The sequence below is a fragment of the Setaria viridis genome, chromosome 7, assembly GCF_005286985.2.
Source record: "Setaria viridis chromosome 7, Setaria_viridis_v4.0, whole genome shotgun sequence".
Taxonomy (NCBI): domain Eukaryota; kingdom Viridiplantae; phylum Streptophyta; class Magnoliopsida; order Poales; family Poaceae; genus Setaria; species Setaria viridis.
Window position 1 is genome coordinate 27785392 of NC_048269.2, and position 19069 is coordinate 27804460.

The 19069-nt window shown below is 49.1% G+C and overlaps 4 protein-coding genes across 4 annotated transcripts; 3 read left to right on the forward strand and 1 right to left on the reverse strand.

Moving 5' to 3' along the window:
- Positions 1 to 511: 511 nt before the first annotated feature.
- On the reverse strand, positions 512 to 3551 carry LOC117865281 (uncharacterized). The gene has a single exon (XM_034749437.2). The coding sequence runs from the start codon at positions 3504 to 3506 to the stop codon at positions 609 to 611; it is 2898 nt and encodes a 965-aa protein (XP_034605328.1). The 5' UTR covers positions 3507 to 3551; the 3' UTR covers positions 512 to 608.
- A 5781-nt stretch (positions 3552 to 9332) lies between these two features.
- Positions 9333 to 12701, forward strand: LOC117864162 (uncharacterized). Its single transcript, XM_034748176.2, has 8 exons — positions 9333 to 10186; positions 10643 to 10759; positions 11014 to 11207; positions 11287 to 11392; positions 11513 to 11660; positions 11786 to 11904; positions 12018 to 12184; positions 12268 to 12701. Exons 1-8 carry the CDS (start codon positions 10081 to 10083, stop codon positions 12559 to 12561), a joined length of 1251 nt encoding a protein of 416 aa, XP_034604067.1. The 5' UTR covers positions 9333 to 10080; the 3' UTR covers positions 12562 to 12701.
- Positions 12702 to 14781: 2080 nt separating this feature from the next.
- Positions 14782 to 16664, forward strand: LOC117862954 (E3 ubiquitin-protein ligase PUB23). Its single transcript, XM_034746513.2, has one exon. It carries the CDS (start codon positions 15226 to 15228, stop codon positions 16465 to 16467), a length of 1242 nt encoding a protein of 413 aa, XP_034602404.1. The 5' UTR covers positions 14782 to 15225; the 3' UTR covers positions 16468 to 16664.
- A 136-nt stretch (positions 16665 to 16800) lies between these two features.
- LOC117862955 (uncharacterized) lies at positions 16801 to 18799 on the forward strand. Its single transcript, XM_034746514.2, has 4 exons — positions 16801 to 17030; positions 17173 to 17212; positions 17315 to 17430; positions 17560 to 18799. Exons 1-4 carry the CDS (start codon positions 16992 to 16994, stop codon positions 18559 to 18561), a joined length of 1197 nt encoding a protein of 398 aa, XP_034602405.1. The 5' UTR covers positions 16801 to 16991; the 3' UTR covers positions 18562 to 18799.
- The last annotated feature ends 270 nt before the right edge of the window (positions 18800 to 19069 follow it).

Sequence of the window (19069 nt, forward strand, 5' to 3'; positions counted from 1 at the left end):
CACGCACGCACTTTGTTGGTGTTGCCCTAAAGTCTACCATCGTCATACCCACGGTATCTGCGAACCCACGTCTCCCTGACGACCTCCCCGTCCGTTCTGTACCCGAACTCGATCAGACGGCATGCCCACGGTACCTGAAGCGCACGTGATCGTCATACCCACGGTATCTTCGTTATACAGCTTTTATACGAGCATGTATAAGTTTGCAGCATTTATGCTTGCAAACTTATTTCACCTCATCAAGTTTATTAGCCCCTGGTCGGTACCAGTAAGTCACTAGAACTGGTCGGCGACGTACCGCGGGCGCAGGCCCTGGAGACGCTGAGCCCTGCACTCCGAGTATGTTTGGGACACATATGAGTAGGAAGCTAGGAAAACTGCCGGCTATCGAGGCCGCTGTGTGATCACTGCAATTCGTATGCACCAGTGCGAGAGCACTTGCATGCATCGTGTTCAGTACGAGGGCATTGCTTCTCCGAACCCTTCTTTCTCAATCAGCACGTGCTGTTCATTTCAAAAAATGTTCGATACTATTATTATGTGAAATGGTAAAGCGTTCTACAAATAAATTCCTTGGCACGAGACGCACGCACTTTGTTGGTGTTGCCCTAAAAGCTACCATCGTCATACGCACGGTATCTGCGAACCCACGTCTCCCTGACGACCTCCCCGTCCGTTCTGTACCCGCACTCGATCAGACGCCACGGCTGCCTGAAGCGCACGTGATCCTTGAGCGCCACGAACACGTGCCGCCCAACGTCGTCCTCGTCCTCGTCCCGCTCTGAATAGCAGTAGCAATACTCGGGACCCGGCACGGACGGGTGCTCCACCGGCAGCTGCAGGTCCTCTTGTATCCCCATCACCGTGCGCGGCGTGCCGGGTGCGAAATCGACGAAGGTCCAGTCGCTGTGATCGCGACACTGGGCGAGGCACTCCCGGCAAAGCGCTCTCCTGCAGCAGCTCGCGTACGTGGCAGCCGGTCCGTGGCACCCGCTCCTTTCGCACGACCGGAATATGCTGTAGCCCGGCTGCTCCTTTGGGCGCCCTTGGTCGTCCCAAAGCGGCGGCGCGACATGATCGGGCTGCTCGTCGTCTTGGATGCCGGCCAAGCTCTCCTCGTACAGCATGGGGAAGGCCAGCAGCTGGTCCAGCGAGTACAAGGCATCGATTGCTCGTGTCCTCGTCTCATAGTAGCCCAGAGCTCGTCCTGTGTTGAGCAAGATCTTCTTGCCGTCGTCTTTGCCGGCGATCTCCATTGGAACCACTACCACGTTGTCTGTCCCGAGTGAAAAATCCGGGTGTTTGTCCAGGCAAACGTTGTAGGAGTTGGCCCATGATGCGCCGTGCTCCCGCATCATCCATATCCGCAGCGTATTTTCCTCCGCGTCGGCGACGACGACAGACAGCACTCCTTCCAGCTCCACGACAAACGGATTGCTAATACTACGGCCGTTGCACGGCTGGCACGGAAAGACGGTGAAGACCCGAGCCGAAATGTCAAATGCCACGACGAAGCGGTCTCCGGCCGCCGCTTCTAGTTCCGGCTCGCTCATCCAGTACAGCGTCCCGTCGACATGTGCAGGAGGCATGTCGGTCACTGGCATCGGCGGGTCGCCGACCCGGGTCCAGTACTCTGCGCAGTCCGTCTTGACCATGCACACTAGAGCGCCATCCAAGTGGCTTATCTCGACCACAACATGCTCCCGTGTTAGCCTGTCGAAGCCCAGCCCGACGTTCCTGCCACTGCCGACCGTGAAAGCATGGCGGCGTTGGTGGTCCGGAGGGCCAACTTTATTGTCTTGTGGATTATTGTTGTTACGGAACTTGCCGCGGATTCCAAGGCACCGGATGGAGCCGGTGCAAGGGTTGCACAGGTAGTCGTCGCTGCTGGTGCTTATCAGGTTGAGCCCGTGGCACGGCTTGGAGCAGACAACAAGCGGAGAGTCTAGCAGACGAGCTGCCGGATCGGGATGCCCAAGCCAAGTCTCCATTGGCATGAAGCCAAAGAAATTCTCCCGGGCACGGCCGCTGGTGACCATCACAACCTTCCTTCGCTGCCTGCTCACGAGCAGGTGTGACATGACGAAGCTCTCACTCTCAATCACCGCGTGCCACTGCTTGCAAACAAGCATGCATTGGGCAATTGATCTGACAGGCAACCTCACCAGGATTTCGGTCAGTGCCGACGCCACTTCCATCTGGCGACGACTTTCGCCGCCTGTACGGGCAAGGCTATCCTCGTACAGACCAAGCCGAAGACCGGCCACAGCTTCCTCCTGTAAACCGAGGACATTCGTGAGCACCGTCTCGGCGTCCCCTGTTGCCGGGTCGTATGCGTACACCCTGTGCTGAGAGGTAGCGATCAGTATCTTCTTCTCGCAGCTCATCATCTCCCCGTCTCCGCCAAGGTATCCAAGGACGGTGACGAACCGTGGGCTGTGCACGCCACTTGCTACATGCGGTGTCATGGCGATACGATGGACGAGCGACCAGGTGCTGGTGCGGTAATCTCTCAGCGCCCATATATCCATCATCAAGCTTTCTTCTCCATGGGGGAGATGGCGAAGGTCACGGACCATGCAGAGGGAGCCCTGGAGCTCGACCAGGTGCAACGGGACTGCCGGAGAGCTATCATCCAATTCCAATCCACGATACATGTCGTCGACAGCAGGTCCTGCGACCAGGTCGAAAGTCTCGCTGGCGACCGAGAAGCAGAGCACCGCAGCAGTGTAGTAGGGGTAAGCTATCGACTCAGGAAAGAGACCGCGATAATCCATATCCATGTTAGGGTAGATCTGCCAGTGCAAGAACCCGTTCGCAAACACAGGAGGCACTTTGGTCACGGCGGCCTCGAACATAAGGGCGCAGGCCATGGCATCAGCGAGACTCCGTGGCACGGGTAAGGAGACCGGCCTCCATTGGCGGCTCGGGCTGCATAGCGTGTAAACCTCACAGCGCGGGCGCAAGTCGTCCCCGTGGCAGAAGAGGTGGACCACCTTGTGCTCCTTGGTCTGATCATCGTAGGCCAGGCCGGCGCTGGAGAGGCCTTGGCCGTGGCGGCGCTGCTGCGGGAGGCGCCTGGACTCCCCGGTGCTGGGGTTGCACACCCAGTAGGCGAAGCCGCAGCTGGTGTCGGTCAGGAGGACCAGGCCGTTGCACGGCTTACTCGAGGCGATCAGGAAGCCGGGGCGCAGGCGGTCGATGGTGAAGAGCGGCTCGGCTCCCGCGCCGCCCGGGCGGCATGAGTAGACGGCCGTGGCGCCGTTGGGCGACGCGGGCGACGGCGCCAAGAGGACGAATTCGCTCGCCCTGCGCCTGCGGGCGCTGGCCTCGGCGGCGTATGCGTCCTTGAAGCCGGGAGAGGAGAGCAGCAAGGCCCATGCGCGGCAGACGGCGTGGAAGCGTATCGTGGCAGAAGCCGGCAGGCGTAACAGGATCAGTTCTACTATCTCGTCTGGTAGGCAGGCTGCGGAGGCGCTCTTGCTCCTCTTCTTGGACGATGCCATGCTACGGCGGGCGTTTTTTTTTTTTGACCTGGAAATCGATCAGAACGCGCGAGTCGGGCGGCATACGGGATCCGCCTGTACTGTAGTTATATTTGACGAGCTTCTGATCCGATCCGGAAACTACTTCGTGCCCGCCAAGAAAATTGCAAGAATCAGACTGTCGGGGTAGATCCACACTATCCACATGGAAGAAAGGAAGAACACGAACTCCTACTAGTATTCCTCTGTGATCCTACTAGTACTCATACCATGTAATCCTATTAGGACTTTTAGCTTATAACTGCTAGTAATCCCACGTCCTGAAGTATATAAAGGAGGGTAGGGATCCTTATATCGGAAGGTCAAGACCTCATAGAATCACAATAGAGTACCAAATCCTCAATACCAAACAACACCCAAACGTATGGCGTAATATACAATACCCAAAATAGTATGTAGGGTATTACGCTGCTCTGGCAATTCGAACCTGTATAAATCCGTGTATTGTGTCATCGCTTTTACTATCAAGTTCCAAATCTGCAGGAATTGAAATAGAGAAAGAGTAGCACCCACCACCATGTATGAAGTGTATTCGGTGAAATCATCGCGGTGTACTGTAAATGGGAGTCCAATGAATCCCATCAATGAATCCCATCATGTGTTATCACATAGTTTCTTTTGTTATCGATTAGCCTACTAAATACATGATATAAGTCCCAACTAAGCGCACACTTATTCTTTCCCCATTCTTCCTTGTGCACCATGAACATTCGTGAACTCCGGTGGATTTGCCGGCGGCAGAACAGTCCAACCTGATAAACAATATTCATATCATATTATATCCATGTTACATGACATACTTGCTAATTGACTTCATAAAGATATAATATTACAACAATTATTATACTATTTAAAAAGAATGGTTAGTAATCGGTACTTGCTTCCACATTTGCTTCCTACTGGCACTGGCTTGCCGCAATCTCGTGCAAGCTGAACAATCTCGCTCACCCCAAGCTTGATGTGCTGAAAATATAGTGGAGACTAAAACCAGGACAAGGAGTTGAATTATTACTTTTTTTCATATCCATCCAATACTAGTATGGGCGTCTGGTGGTGGTGTTACTGAGGCCAAATATTTATTTGCTCTATGGTGCTAGAAATGGGGAATATTCATCCTTACTTGGACCATGCTTGCAATGCACAGGCTTCTACTTATAGCACATGAGAATCCAGGTTTGGTTCCAATTAAATGCCCGAGAATCCACAGAAAGGATATATTGTACTCCCTCCATCCCAAATTGTAAGTCATTTCAAGAATCTTGGAGAGTCAAAGCATCTCAAGTTTGATCAAAATTATAGAGAAAAATATAAAGATTTATGACATCAAATAGATATACTATGAAAATATAATTGATAAAGAATCTAACGATACTTAGTTGACATCATAAATATTATTATATTATCATATAAATTTGGTCAAACTTGAGATACTTTGACTCTCCAAGATTCTTGAAATGATTTACAATTTGGAACGGAGGGAGTACCCTATATAAAATAAATAAAAGATTTGGACATGTAGGTATCCAACATGAGATAGGGCTCATTTAATTTTTGTATGCTAGTACACCGTTGACTTTTTCATTCATTTGATTTTTCATCTTTTCTATAAAAATTTGTGCAAATAGATAAATATACTAGTTAAGCTTATAGTAGTTTCGGTGTTAGATCTAATGATGCTCATTTCACTTTACCAAACTAATTTATTAAATTAACATTATTGGTCAAAGTTTGAGTAAAAAGTTAATAATGTCATGTTATATTTAAGAACTGAGGTAGTATTTGTTTGTTTGGGTACTAGGCAGCTTAATACCCGGATTTTATCAAACTAATGCTTGCTGTTATACAAATTAATATAACACCTGTTTAAATAGGACAAGAACAATTCAAATTTGTAAGAGTCTCTTAGGCATGCAGACGGGACAGATATCACAAGGATTATTCACAAGCATCATATCCAAATAAGAGTCTCGGAGCAAATAAATGTTTGAAAATGTTTAAAATGGCAGGCACCATGCAACATCGTAAACAATCATTTATATTTGAAGCATGCACCAATGATGGTAAGATACCGGATTGAAATTCGGAGCCATATATATAAAGAACGAAACGATAGCATTGCATTATAGAACCTGAGAACCTTAAAAAAAAACAAATGTTGACAAATCCTTGAACCAGATACTAGCATCAGTAGTAGCAGGCACACAACATGATAAGTTGATAACGCTCATTTAGTTTTGGTCCTCGAGGGAGGGCCGTGCACGCGTGCCGCTCCATCCGTCTCGGTGTGGATGCTGTCGGTGTGCTCGACGTAGCTAGCAGCCGGCAGCAGGTAGCGACCTAGCGTACGCGCTCCTTTCGCTTGAGACCACTGCAGTACTGCCGACTTTTTTTGTTTTTTAACCCTTTTTTCGAAAGATTCTCACAAATAGGCCCCTGGCGGAACTAATTCCAAAAATGGACCCTTAGCTTGGCGCCATCCACGCTGGCGCCAAGCTACAACGTCTCGGCGCCAGCCATCCTGACGCCAAGGTCTTTGCACAGCTGCTGACGCGGATGCCGACGTGGCGGGGGCTTGGCGCCAGCCATGATGGCGCCAAGCCTTGGCGCCATGGATCTTGGCGCCAAGCTTGGCGCCATAGATCTTGGCGCCGAGCTATCTACGCCGTACCCCCTCGCGTTTCGAACTAAATAACTATAATTATTCCGAGAAGTGTGTAACAAACTAAGCTGTGGTTCAACTGGTTAGGAGGTGGAGGTGGGTTCCTTAGCCTGGAGACCCGAGTTCAAACCCCAGTGTTGAACCTTTTTTTTCTACATTTTATTTTTTTCTCATTTTATTTTTTTCTCTATTGTACAGGTAAACAAGCGGTGCAACTTTATTTTACGAAATCTCGTATCCTAGGATAATAGAGTTTGTACATGTCAGGTTACCCTGCCTTCCAAATTAAAAAAATAAAATGTAGAAAAAAAAGGTAAACAAGCGGTGCAACTTTATTTTACGAAATCTCGTATCCTAGGATAATAGAGTTTGTACATGTCAGGTTACCCTGCCTTCCAAATTAAAAAAATAAAATGTAGAAAAAAAAGGTTCAACACTGGGGTTTGAACTCGAGTCTCCAGGCTAAGGAACCCACCTCACCTCCTAACCAGTTGAACCACAGCTTAGTTTGTTCCACACTTCTCGGAATAACTATAGTTATTTAGTTCGAAACGCGAGGGGGTACGGCGTAGATAGCTCGGCGCCAAGATCTATGGCGCCAAGATGCATGGCGCCAAGGCTTGGCGCCATCATGGCTGGCGCCAAGCCCCCGCCACGTCGGCATCCGCGTCAGCAGCTGTGCAAAGACCTTGGCGCCAGGATGGCTGGCGCCGAGACGTTGTAGCTTGGCGCCAGCGTGGATGGCGCCAAGCTAAGGGTCCATTTTTGGAATTGGTTCCGTCAGGGGCCTATTTGTGAGAATCTTTCACAAAAAGGGCTAAAAAATAAAAAAGTCGGCAGTACTGCACGGTCTGAATGCCCCCGGTCATATGGCCTTGGTCGAACGAGTACAATGCTTCGTTTTTCTTAGCAACAAGTACAAGACTATAAGCTGCAACTTTGTGATCGACTTTGTCCAATAGCAGTAACAAGAATCAGATATTATCCTCAATGCAGCATGTGTCACACTCCGCCGACCGCCAAGCTCGCTCAAGTTTTTCTGCTTGGCAAGTTGAAGACAGGAGGGAGGACCACGGCTCCTTGCTGGCATCTGCCAACCGTAGATAGAAAAATAAAAAAAAACCCATCACGTGTAGTACCTGTGTACTGATACATCCTGCACGACATATCCACTTTACACGTCGGACGGTCGGATTCTGGAGAGCCCGCCAGAAACGCCGCTGTTGCGACGCCTCCTGTCGGCACCCGCCCAGTTCACGGAACCCGCAGCTCCCACCCTCATGTGCCGCCGGGTGACGCGGACTCGTCGTGTCCGATTTGGACCTGATCCACGAACGCAGCCGATCGCGGGCCGTCCGCGCATAAACGGACGGCGGACGACGCGGCGGATCACGGTCCACCGGCTCCACCGGGATAAACGTTAGCTATAAGAAATTCGGGCACCCCGGTTGGCTTGGGTGCTCACTGCTCATCGCTCTCCTCCCTATCGGCTATCGTTTCTGCCGACCCAGAGCTTGAAAGCTCCTGCAGTTTCTCTCCAGCTTCGTCTCCGGTAAGCGCTCGTAACCCCCAGCTTCGTCTCTGTTCTTGCACTGGATTTAGGGCTGTGTTGAAGCATCGGGTGTCTTGTATCTCCTTGTGATGCTGGTTTCTTTCTTTTCTTGCTTGGTTAAATCTCTTGGATCTATGGGTCATGGTTCAACCGTGTACTGCCTCACCTACCCCTCGCACGGCAAGAGCTTTTCTAGGATCCGTGCTATGAAGAATCTGTGAGATTCTCACTGGCTGTTTTGACTGAAACTTTGCAAATTCAAAGGTCAGCGGACAGCGGATTTGGTTCAGTCTGCTACGAAAGTGGCTGCTTATCTTGCAGCTATGTGGTTCTAGATTAATACGAACGAAAAAAATAGAGTCCGTACTGCTGTCCCCTGGAAACATATGTTCTCCTGCGGTTAAACATGCATGGTGTTAAGCTCTTGATTCGCCAAAGTCGTTGCTGGAGTGCCAATAAAGCTCTGACCTCCTGCAGCTGATACGCTTTTCGGAGTAATTTGGTGTGTTCCAACTTCTAACGCGTTAATGGATTACTACCCAACCGTAGCAGACTATTAGTGAGGCTGTGAAACTGCACTGCGCTTGTATTGTAGTATCAGATACGTGAAGTTAGTAACTGTCAAGTCTCTTTATCAAAAAAAAAAGAAAAGAAAAGAGAAGGAACTCTCAGTCAACGGAGTTGAACCTGAGCAATAACGAACACAAGTACATACTTCACGGGGGGTGCGTTTTCATGACTGAGTTTTAATTTTCTTCTGCTTCGTTAGTGTTAGTCTTGAAACCAACTTGCTGGCAATTTTGGCCGGTTATGACTTATGATTTAAATCGTCGGAACGTTTAATTAGTTTCTTTGATACAAAATGTACGTCATCAGGTTTGCAGCCAAAGTCCATGCTTCTAGGTGGTGCATAGGTGATCCGCACTGATATTATATGTCGCAGCCTCTTTGGCCTTCACATCCACACTGGCGATTGATCTGTATACTCAATACTCAAACTGTGTACAGCTCAAATTGGTCTTAAATTGCTCCACTAAAGCTGAACCATCCTTTTTCATATCAGCATTACAAAATTCTGTTGTTACAGAGAAAATGTCAAAGCAATTGCCCTGCGCCTGCCTGACACTCCTTACCTAAGCTCATATGCGCTTGATTGCTAACTGCTCCCCTGTGGCCAGAGTGGATCCATGCACGTTTCCATTTGATACTTCTTCCTATTCAAACTATACATATTCGGAGCTTCACTGCATCATTCATACTACTGTTAACAAACAACAACGACTCGGTGTCTCACCTAGCTCCTCGTGCTCATGAACTTGCAGCACTCGGTTGATGGCCTCACCCGCAGCAGCTCCGGCGGCCGAGTTCACGCAGATGGAGGCGGCGCGCCAGTCCCTGATCGCGATCTCCCAGTCGGTCCCGGAGATCGGGGCGCCCGTCGTCAGGTCGCCCAACGGCGGCATGGAACACGGGCACGACGACGGGGCGGAGCAGAGGTACAGGGCGAAGCTCATCTCCATCTCCAACCAGTCGCCCGACGCCCGGCCTGCGCCGTGCCTTCCCAAGAACGCCGCCGCCTAACAACCTTGCAACAGTTGCCGGCTATAGTCGTGTGTGTGTGTTGCTGTTGCTAATCTACTGGCCCGGGACACTTGGCCCCCAATAATCGGCTTGAAACTACCAAATGGAACTCTCCCTGTATGTAAGCGCGGAGTTGCCTCGATCTTTGCATTGCCTGATGTTCGCAATTGCAATGACCTTTCCTTGTTTCCTTCCACCTGTTGTGATTGTCCCCCGTTCCCTGCCACGGTTGGCCAACCCCGGCGTGCCTTCACCAGTGGCCTGTGCTGTACTGCTGTGATTGTCCCAGCGTGGTTGTGTTCACCGAAAAATTCGAATGTGTTTTCCACTTCACGGAAAACAGCTCCACTTCATTGACTTCACAAAACTCCTTGCTAAACATGTCTAGCTCCACAAATTCCAGTTTCAGAAAAAATATGGAGCTAGGGGTTAGATCCACGTTTTCACCACATAACATAGACACGAAAGGACGTTTCTACCCCTGGGCTGACAAAAATCCTCCCAAAATGCCACGAATAGGCCCAAGGCCATCCACTATCCACCGCCGCGAGCAAACACACCGGTCCACACAGCTAATCTGTAGCCCATTATTAAAAAAAGCCCATTAACTGGTGAAGGACAATTTGGATCTATCCCCTTAATTCCCTTGGGCCGGGCTCTTCGTTATCCTTTTCTTTTTCCTTTTTTTTTTCTCGTGTGTGCAGCAATCACTGGTCCTGGTCCTTAACAACAGCACGAGTCGGATGGAGGAGATGGCTGTGGCGGGAGGGGGTGTCGGCGGCTCGTCGCCGTCGGGGACGAAGACAAAAAAGCTTAAAGTCGCCGTCATCCATCCGGATCTAGGAATCGGTAAGCCGCCCCCTTTCCTTCTCCCAGTCGAGCCCCCTGATCCTCGGTTTCCTACTCGCGCTGTCCAGTTTGAGGCTAAGATCTTGCATTAGATAGAATTATTTTGTAGATCGGGCCACTTCCCAGGATGAAACACTTTTGGCTTTTACTGCAAGAGAGCAAAGCCGGTTTAGAGATTTTGGTGATTCTCAATTTTGCGCAAGCGCTGGACGCTGGTTGTCTCACTGTGTTGATGGAAGATTAATGTTTGCACTTATGCTTCATATATGTACTAATTGATACTTCTAGTGGAGTGGCGACGCAATTCAATTAGCTTGCCGCGGGAAGCAATTTTGCCGATATGAAGCATGGGCAGCACACACTTGAAAATTTACAGAACATTTTCAGTAAACTTCTTGCCGCAGCAGTTGCAGTATAACCAAACTATAACCAGACTTTCATCATCTTTTTGTGAAGGCGGTGCTGAGAGATTGATTGTTGATGCGGCTTGTGAGCTTGCTTCCCATGGACATGATGTTCATGTTTTCACATCACATCATGATAAAAACCGTTGCTTTGAGGAGACTGCTTCTGGTAAGCCTCTGCATTTCACCTACTTATTTTGCTGATACCCTATCCCTGTAATTTTATTTAATATTTCCATTAGCTTCCTACGTTCCTTGTTTTTACACAATGTGGAGTTCGTGATCTGGATTCTGGTGTTTAAGTCCGAAGTCATTCCCTTGCGAACTCAGTTAATCCTGGCAAATACTACAGCATTATGTGTATGGTAAAATGTAGCTTATGCAATATAATTTTTACATGGTTTTCCTCTGCATGTTTTCCAGGTCCTTTTCCAGTTACTGTATATGGAGATTTCTTGCCCCGCCATGTGTTTTACCACTTTCATGCTGTCTGTGCTTATCTTCGATGCATTTTTGTTGCGCTCTGTGTGCTACTCTGGTGGCCCTCCTTTGATGTTATATTGGTAGATCAAGTTTCTGTTGTGATTCCACTGCTCAAACTAAAGGCATCATCCAAGGTATCAATCTCTTGTTCGGAATGCTTAGTGCTCTCTAGTTTCTTCTATCATGTTAACAGTTTGTTTGTTGCATCTCCAGATAGTGTTCTATTGTCATTTCCCTGATCTTTTGCTTGCACAACATACTACCATGCTTAGGAGGTTATACCGCAAGCCAATTGACATGATTGAGGAGTACACTACTGGTATAGTCCTCCACATCTAGAATCGTATCACTATGTTTGTTTTCGTTTCCTTTGCTTAACTATACATCTTGACATCCATCAGCTTTCTAATTGTAGTGGTTATTCCTTTACATATATCAGGTATGGCAGATTTGATTTTGGTCAACAGCAAGTTCACTGCAGCAACCTTTGCAAGGACCTTTCGTGCCGTACATGCTAGAGGAATTGAGCCTGGTGTTCTATATCCAGCTGTATCTGTTGAGCAGTTTCACGAACCTCATGCTTATAAGTAACTTCATGCTTGTATATAACTGACTTAGGTTTCACTTAATTCAATTTTTTGCATACATAAGCAGATTTCATCAACTTATCATGTTCAGGTGCAGCTAAAATAAACTACCATCTTTTGTACAGGTTGAATTTCCTATCGATTAACAGATTTGAGAGGAAGAAGAATCTTGATCTAGCCATTTCAGCATTTGCTTTGCTCCGTTCTGGTGGTGCTTTGCAAGATGCAACTTTAACAGTAGCAGGTGATTTCTGTGTATATATTCTTTTCGTTTTAGTTGGAGGCCCAATATTACTCCATCTTGGGTTAACAATGCCAGATTATCGACTATGCTGATTTCTTACCGTGCTCATTTAGGTGGCTATGATAAGCGTCTCAAGGAAAATGTTGATTACCTTGAGGAGCTCAAAAGATTGGCGGTGACTGAAGGGGTGTCTGGACAGGTTAAATTTGTAACGTCATGCTCAACGTCTGAAAGAAATGAGCTTCTCTCCAACTGCCTTTGTGTCTTGTACACTCCAAAGGTAAGTATCTAGCTGTGCTAGGACTAAGCTAAGCATTTTTTTGAAAAAAAACTTTAACAAGCCTGTTTCCGATACTTATCCAGGATGAACATTTCGGCATTGTCCCTCTTGAAGCCATGGCGGCCCGTAAGCCTGTCATTGCATGCAACAGCGGTGGCCCAGTGGAAACAGTTGTGAATGAAGTTACAGGGTTTCTGTGTGATCCATCCCCCACAGAATTCTCAAAAGCCATGCTGAAACTTGTGAATGACCCTGACCTCGTGGTCAGGATGGGTAAACAAGCACGGGACCATGTGGTGCAAAAATTCTCCACGAAGACATTTGGTGACCTCCTCAACAGCTATGTCCTGAATGTCTACCATGAGAGGATGGAGTGATCTATAATACCTAATTCCATGTCAACAATGCCATGTGGAAACAGTTTGAACAATACAGCATTTTTGCAACTCATCTGACTTTGATGTACACACATGATGCTAATGCCCTTAGGCAGACTCGAGTGACTTGCTTATCTGTTTATTGTGTTTACTTAGTTAATTAAATTCGACTAATCCATCCTGTACTGCACGTCTACACCTGGAATGGAGCTGGGCCTTGTTATAGTTGTCTTCTTCCACCCCCTAAAGAAAGTAATTAGGTGTACAATCTGTTGAAACATCAAAGATTTGACTGGCCAAATCTAAACTGTCAGGATCAGCTCACATCTGTAGGTTGCGATATGCCGAAGCCGATGTTTGAAAGGAATCATGTAGGTCCAGATCGCTGTGCCAATTTCTAGAAACCTATTTGTTGATTCGGTGAACTGTCAAGAATCATCGGATCAGAGTTGTTCCACTATCTGACTCACGCCTCTGGGATGCAAATTCAAGGAATGTGCCAAATCAAAGGTAAACTCTGAAGGATTCCTAAAAGGGGACTCCATCTGAAGTCTGAATAGGTAGGAGTACGTTGCCAATGTGGTTTTGTCAGCGGTGGAATTGTTGCTTCTGTTCACAGGAAGTTGAGTTCAGGGTGGAAAACAGCTGTGGACGGTTCCAAATCTCAGAGAATTTTATAACGCGATTAGTCGGTGGCAGTTGGGATCAGGATGCATCTTTTAAAGATTTCTTAGTCAACGGATTTCGCAGCTCCTTGAGGATCATGAGCCGCGCTGGTTGCTGCTGCGTCTGTTTTCAAAAGAAGATAGCTAGCGCGACAGTCAAATCCATCAGGGAGCGTTTGTTGGACGGAACGGAAACGCCTAATTTTGTCAAACTATGTGGCTTGGCAAACGCTTAAAGTCGTTGAGCGACGTGTGGCGCGCCAGTTTGGCAAGTGGATATTCGTATATCAACTAGTACACTACTGGATATCTGCAAGAATTCGTAAACACATATATATATTTCGTGCAAGTTCGATGTTTCCCGTTTGTTTTAAAAGGAGCACCTTGTTTTGCTGAATGGTGGTGCACTAACTGACAGCTTGAGACCAACTAATCTGGCTTGCGTTAGCAGGACTGAAAATCTGAAATCATGAAGCGAATCAACCAGGCAATGGTTTGGTTTCATCCATGAACCCTGATTCTCATGATTCTGAATATATTTAAGCTTTGGTCTTTCCAGTTCTAACCACAATAATAAGAAAAGAAAAAAAGTTGCTTGGCCAATTAAAGCAGACCAATGACTGGCTGGCCAACTACTCTACTTGGTTGCGGGCATCCGCCGTGACGAATTGAAACTCGATGGGCGAGCGAGCAAGCGCGTGTCAGCAAGTGCTTTAGTTGAGACGGACTGTCACTGTGCTCGTCCTGTTCGGATGGGATTGTTTCCAATCGTTTCAAGAGAGTGCCAACAGTTCACGACAAGGAAAGATGCCAAAATGATATCAGACACTTACCTAAACCACGAGGAGCGTAAGATAAATCATACTGTTGACTTCTACTATTCCTGCACACAGCATACGTATTCTTCGGTTCTCCATCCGGGAACAAGCACCAGTGGTGACAGCCAAAGCGTTTACCGTTTAACAGTGGCATTAGTATTCTTTTTTCACATACAAAAACAAATTATTAGTTACTTGCAAGGATAACATTTGATTTTGAAGAAAAGGATAAGAATTCGGCTGGAATTTGGAATAGGAAAATGCAACCAGATGATACAGTCAAAGGAAACGCTCAACTGCCCACATCTAAGACATAAAAAAAGGGACAAAAACGACGAAGAAATGGAGCCGGATTAACAATTATGATCCACCGTCATCTCCGCCCAGCTCCTCTCGCAGCTCCATTTTAACAACTCCAAGATGCGTCCATCTGACGTCTCAAGATTGAACCTCTCCTCTTCACCTTCTGTTTCTGACAAGTAGCTAACATTTGCATCACCGCCGCCCGTCAGATTGCTTTGGTTGCTCAAGTCGATGCCCACCAGATTGCTTCTTTGCTCGGGTCGACGCCCATCGGATTCATGTAACTCAAGTCATGATGCATGCCTTCGTCAAAACACAAAAGATTTGAAGAAACATGAGAGACAAAGTCTCGAGTTTACAGATCACGGCCAATCGATGTCGGCCCGGCTTTATTTTAGTTGCTAACCTTGCACTGGATATGTAAGCATCGCTTACTTCTGCGGCCACCTGACTTCTGACCACAAATTATTGCACTATTTGTGGTCCGTGCAAATCAAAGAGCTACGATACTAATACTCCAAGCTGTGCTTTTCAACTTGTTCTTGCAGCGTCTTCTGGTAGACCTTACTTATAAATCACGGCTTTTTTTTTTCCTGGCCCCACAATAGTTTACTTTCCATTTGTAATTTATCCCCTTTTGATTTGAATCTGATTTCTTTGACCGGCTAGTATGACGACATCTGCAGTACACCTAAATGCACATATAAAACCCATACCCCTGGGCCCTGATCCTAGCTCCAGCGTCCCTCTCAGACATGCTACATTGTTTTATGTGCAAACCGGAAGCCAAGAAACCTGCTTGAGTCTTGATTGGTTGCCAGGCCAGTTTGCAGCTGCTGGGATTTGCCACAGATCGAGATCAATTCTAGGTGATCGCCATGGAGGAGCCACCTCAGCTGTTCCTGTGCCCCATCTCCATTGAGCTGATGGAGGATCCCGTCACGGTGTCCACCGGCGTCACCTACGACCGCCGCAGCATCGAACGGTGGTTCTTCAAGTACGGCAAGACGACGTGCCCGGCCACCATGCAGCGGCTCTCTTCCTTCGACCTCACGCCCAACCACACTCTCAAGAGCGTCATCTCCTCCTGGCTCGATCGCGCCTCCTCCTCGTCGTCGTCGCCGTCGAACGCGTCGCCGTGTAAGAAGCTGGGGCGGGAGAGGCTGCCGTCTGTGCTTGCCGGCATTGAGGCCACGCCGTTCAAGGTGACCGCGCTCAAGAACCTCAAGTCCTGCATGGAGGGGGACGTGGCGGCGCAGGAGGACTTCGTCGCCTGCGGCGGCATTGAGGTGCTCGGCCGCGTCATGACCCAGGCGCTGGCGGAGAGCAGCGCCGGCGGCGACTTCTCGGCGTTCCGGACGTGCGAGGAGGCCGGCTCCGTCCTCGCCGCGCTCCCCCTCTCTGACGACGCGTCGGTGGAGCTCGTGCTCAGGCCGGAGTGCATGAGGCCCGTGGTCGCGCTGGTGCAGCGCGGCAGCGCCGAGGCGAGGCTGCACGCCATGGCCATCGTCGCCAAGGTCTCCAGGGCAAGCGGCGCCGGCCGCGACTGGACTACCGGCGTCGACGTCGACGACCTGGTCAGGTCCCTCCTCGAGCTCCTGTCCGACGGCGCGTCGCCGAAGCTGAGCTCGCGCGCGCTGGAAGCGCTGCTCGACGTCACGGCACTGTCCCGCGGCGCGCGGCGCGCGAAGGCCGTGGAGGTGGGCGCGGTCCGCGTGCTCGTGGAGCTCCTCCCCGACGCCGACCGCCGCGCCGCCGAGCGCGCGCTCCTCCTGCTGAAGCGCCTGTGCAAGTGCCCCGAGGGCCGGCTCGCCTTCGCGGAGCACGCGGCGGCGGTGCCCGCCGTGTCGCGGACGGTGATGCGCGTGTCTGGCCTCGCCAGCAGGCTGGCCGTGAGCGTGCTGTGGCTGGTGGCGTGCGCGGTGACGCCGGCGGAGAGGGTGCTGGACGACATGCTGATGAGCGGCGGCGTGGCGAAGCTGCTGGCGCTGGTGCAGGTGGAGAGCTCGGCGTCGACCAAGGAGAAGGCGGCGAGGCTGCTCAGGGTGCACGGCGCGTACTGGAGGCAGTACCCGTGCTTCCCCACCGACCTCAGGGACTACCTGAAATTTCTCAACTGATGGTTCCTCTGCGCGTGTCCATTGCAACAGTGCAGAGGAATTCCGAATGCGTATGTGCATTATTTGTACAGTTCAAATGTTAGATCGTTTGGGTTTTGATCCATCCATAGATTTGTAGTTTTGGATGCAGTTGTATGTATGACATTGAGATCATTTCATGAGGATCAAAAGGAACTTGGAGCGTGCATTTCGTTTAATTTGCGTAGCAAGGAGATTTGACCGGTGGTGATTTATGCCAGGATATTAAGTTCTTCTGTAGACGGCCCAGCCCAAATATACTACAACCAGTGCTTGTTGTGATCCGCGCAGTGAGCCAAGATAGGCCCAGTTCGATCCATTCTCTCGGCTCGGCCCATACTTGGCCTGTCGCAGGTTCGCAGCCCGCGGCCAAGGCGAAAACGAAACGTCTCATTTGGCGGGCACTCTCTTCTTCGTTCCCGGGCACTTGAAATTCTGATTTTTGAGAACCCAACCGGCTCGTCGTTGCTCAAATCTCCCCTACGGCATCTCGCCACCGCCCCACCATGGACGATAGCGCCGGCGAAGCCGGCGGCCAAATCCAGGTACGCTGAATCGTCAGGACTCCCTCTCCTCTGCTCCCCAACCCCTGTCGCATCGTCGCGATTCGGTCCAAGTACGGCGGCGCTCGCCGGAGTTATCGCCCCCTCCATGCCACTCGCTCACCCGCGTTCTATGTTCTTGCAGGGGCACGGGTGCAGTTCGTACCCCCTTTCATTTCCTTCCCGTGCGTTCTCCTCTATCTCTTGCGAATCTTAGCGTTTTCTTCGTGCGGATTTGGATCTTTGGCTGTGCTGACGCCTGTTTCGGTGTTCTGTTTCTTCGTCAGAGCCGCCGGACATCAAGAACTGGTTCTCCAGCTACGAGTATGAATCGCCGGAGGTTCCGGAGTTGGTTGCTGATCCTGCCGTCGAGAACGGCAGCGAGACCCAAGACCCGTTCGAGGTAATTCTTTTCTTGCTGAATTCTTTTAAACTGGTCATGAACGCATTACATCTCTTGCTTCATATCCCCATCTTTCTGCCAATTGACTCAACTAACTGTATGCTCTGGGTTCCATTATAATGTGCCCAGCATCCATTATCCAAACATTCGTTCCGGGATGGCGGTATTGCTTTGAGGGAAAATTGTTTGGGAGAACAATCTTTGCCTGAGGTTTTTGCTGGAAAATATTTGGTTCCGGTTGATAAGAGTGCGACGAAGCCCGCCACCAAAAGGAAGCAAAGCCTGCGGACACTGTTTGGAGAGGGTTTTCTTGATAAGGATGAGGAAGCTGCTGAAACTGAAGGTCAGAGATTGTTGCCTGTGCAGAGAAATGCACTGGAGCCACCGTCAGATTGCGTAGCAAGCTTACCTGATACTAACCAAAGCCAGGAATGGTCAGCTGAGCACAGCAATTTGCTGGTGGATTGTGATGGTATTAGTTCAGTTGATACTCAAGAAAGCACCCCTGCAGATCAGGAGGTTGAGTGCAGTAAACAGTCTGTTGATTATGGTGATGCAAGCTTGTCCAATATTGATGTTGGAGAAGGCTTTGCAGAAGATGTCATCCACCAAATTGAACAGCCACTCAATTCCAACGGTGCCAATCTAGTTGCCACTGAGAAAAATAACCAAGATGGTGTGGAGCACACCTTACGTCCTGCTAGTCACAACAATTTCAATTTAGCTGATACTCAAGAGAATTCTCCACTAGAGGGAACTCGACACTGCAAGATTGCATTATGCAGTAAAAGGCCACAAGAAACAGTTGCATCAGATGGTTTTATAGCTGTCAAGAGAAAGGAGAAGCGACCTGAGGAATGCAGAGTGAACGAAATTCCTAGACACCCAATGGGGAGGGAGAAGGAAAACGGAAAATTACAAGAGAACAATGGCATTTCGGAGCAGAAGGTTTTGGACCAAGAGCAAACTAGACATCCCTTGGCAGATAGAACTAATTTTTTGGAAGTAGCAGCAGCAGCTCCCGCACAAGAGGTCAGCAGGAAATGGAAATGCCCTCGCAAAGGCAAGCCCTTTGTTGGTCGTCCACTGAAGCAGCTCCGGTTGGAACAGTGGGTACGCCAAATGAATTGACAGTTCAACACTGGCAGCTTGGTCAGTAGAGTATGCATAATAAACTTGAAGCCCAGAGTTTCTAGTTTGGTATAGATTGGACCAAACTTTCTGCACTTTTTTCAGCTCTACCATCCCGTAGATGTGCATGCCATACAGTAGATCATTTACACCTGTTGCAATTTTAGTGCTGTTCCATTTCGCATGTTTAGCACCAGGGGACTAAGTTTCAGGTCGAACAGGCTTCATATTCTGTGAATTATTGTTTAGAAGATGAATTTCTGTGAATCTGTTGATGCTGCTGAGGAAAAAAACTGATCCTGTAACTATAATGAATTGGTTGTTCATCCACTAACATTTGCATGAGCTATAATTCAGAAGATGAATGAATGCTTCCTTTAAATAAGGAAAAGAAAAGAAACAGATGACTGACGAGTATTTTTTTGAGAGAGAGAGGAAGGGATGGTTGGGCCTGTGCATGGGCTATGAGTCGGCCCACATGTCAATGTTAGGCTGAGAAGCCCACCAT

Coding starts and splice junctions, on each gene's coding strand:
- LOC117865281 (XM_034749437.2), bottom strand. CDS start 3,506: ATGGCATCGTCCAAGAAGAGGAGCAAGAGCGCCTCCGCAGCCTGCCTA.
- LOC117864162 (XM_034748176.2), top strand. CDS start 10,081: ATGGAGGAGATGGCTGTGGCGGGAGGGGGTGTCGGCGGCTCGTCGCCG. Junction 11,393..11,512: donor GATTGAGGAGTACACTACTG/GTATAGTCCTCC, acceptor TACATATATCAG/GTATGGCAGATTTGATTTTG. Junction 11,905..12,017: donor TGCAACTTTAACAGTAGCAG/GTGATTTCTGTG, acceptor GTGCTCATTTAG/GTGGCTATGATAAGCGTCTC.
- LOC117862954 (XM_034746513.2), top strand. CDS start 15,226: ATGGAGGAGCCACCTCAGCTGTTCCTGTGCCCCATCTCCATTGAGCTG.
- LOC117862955 (XM_034746514.2), top strand. CDS start 16,992: ATGGACGATAGCGCCGGCGAAGCCGGCGGCCAAATCCAG. Junction 17,213..17,314: donor CCCCCTTTCATTTCCTTCCC/GTGCGTTCTCCT, acceptor TTTCTTCGTCAG/AGCCGCCGGACATCAAGAAC. Junction 17,431..17,559: donor AGACCCAAGACCCGTTCGAG/GTAATTCTTTTC, acceptor TAATGTGCCCAG/CATCCATTATCCAAACATTC.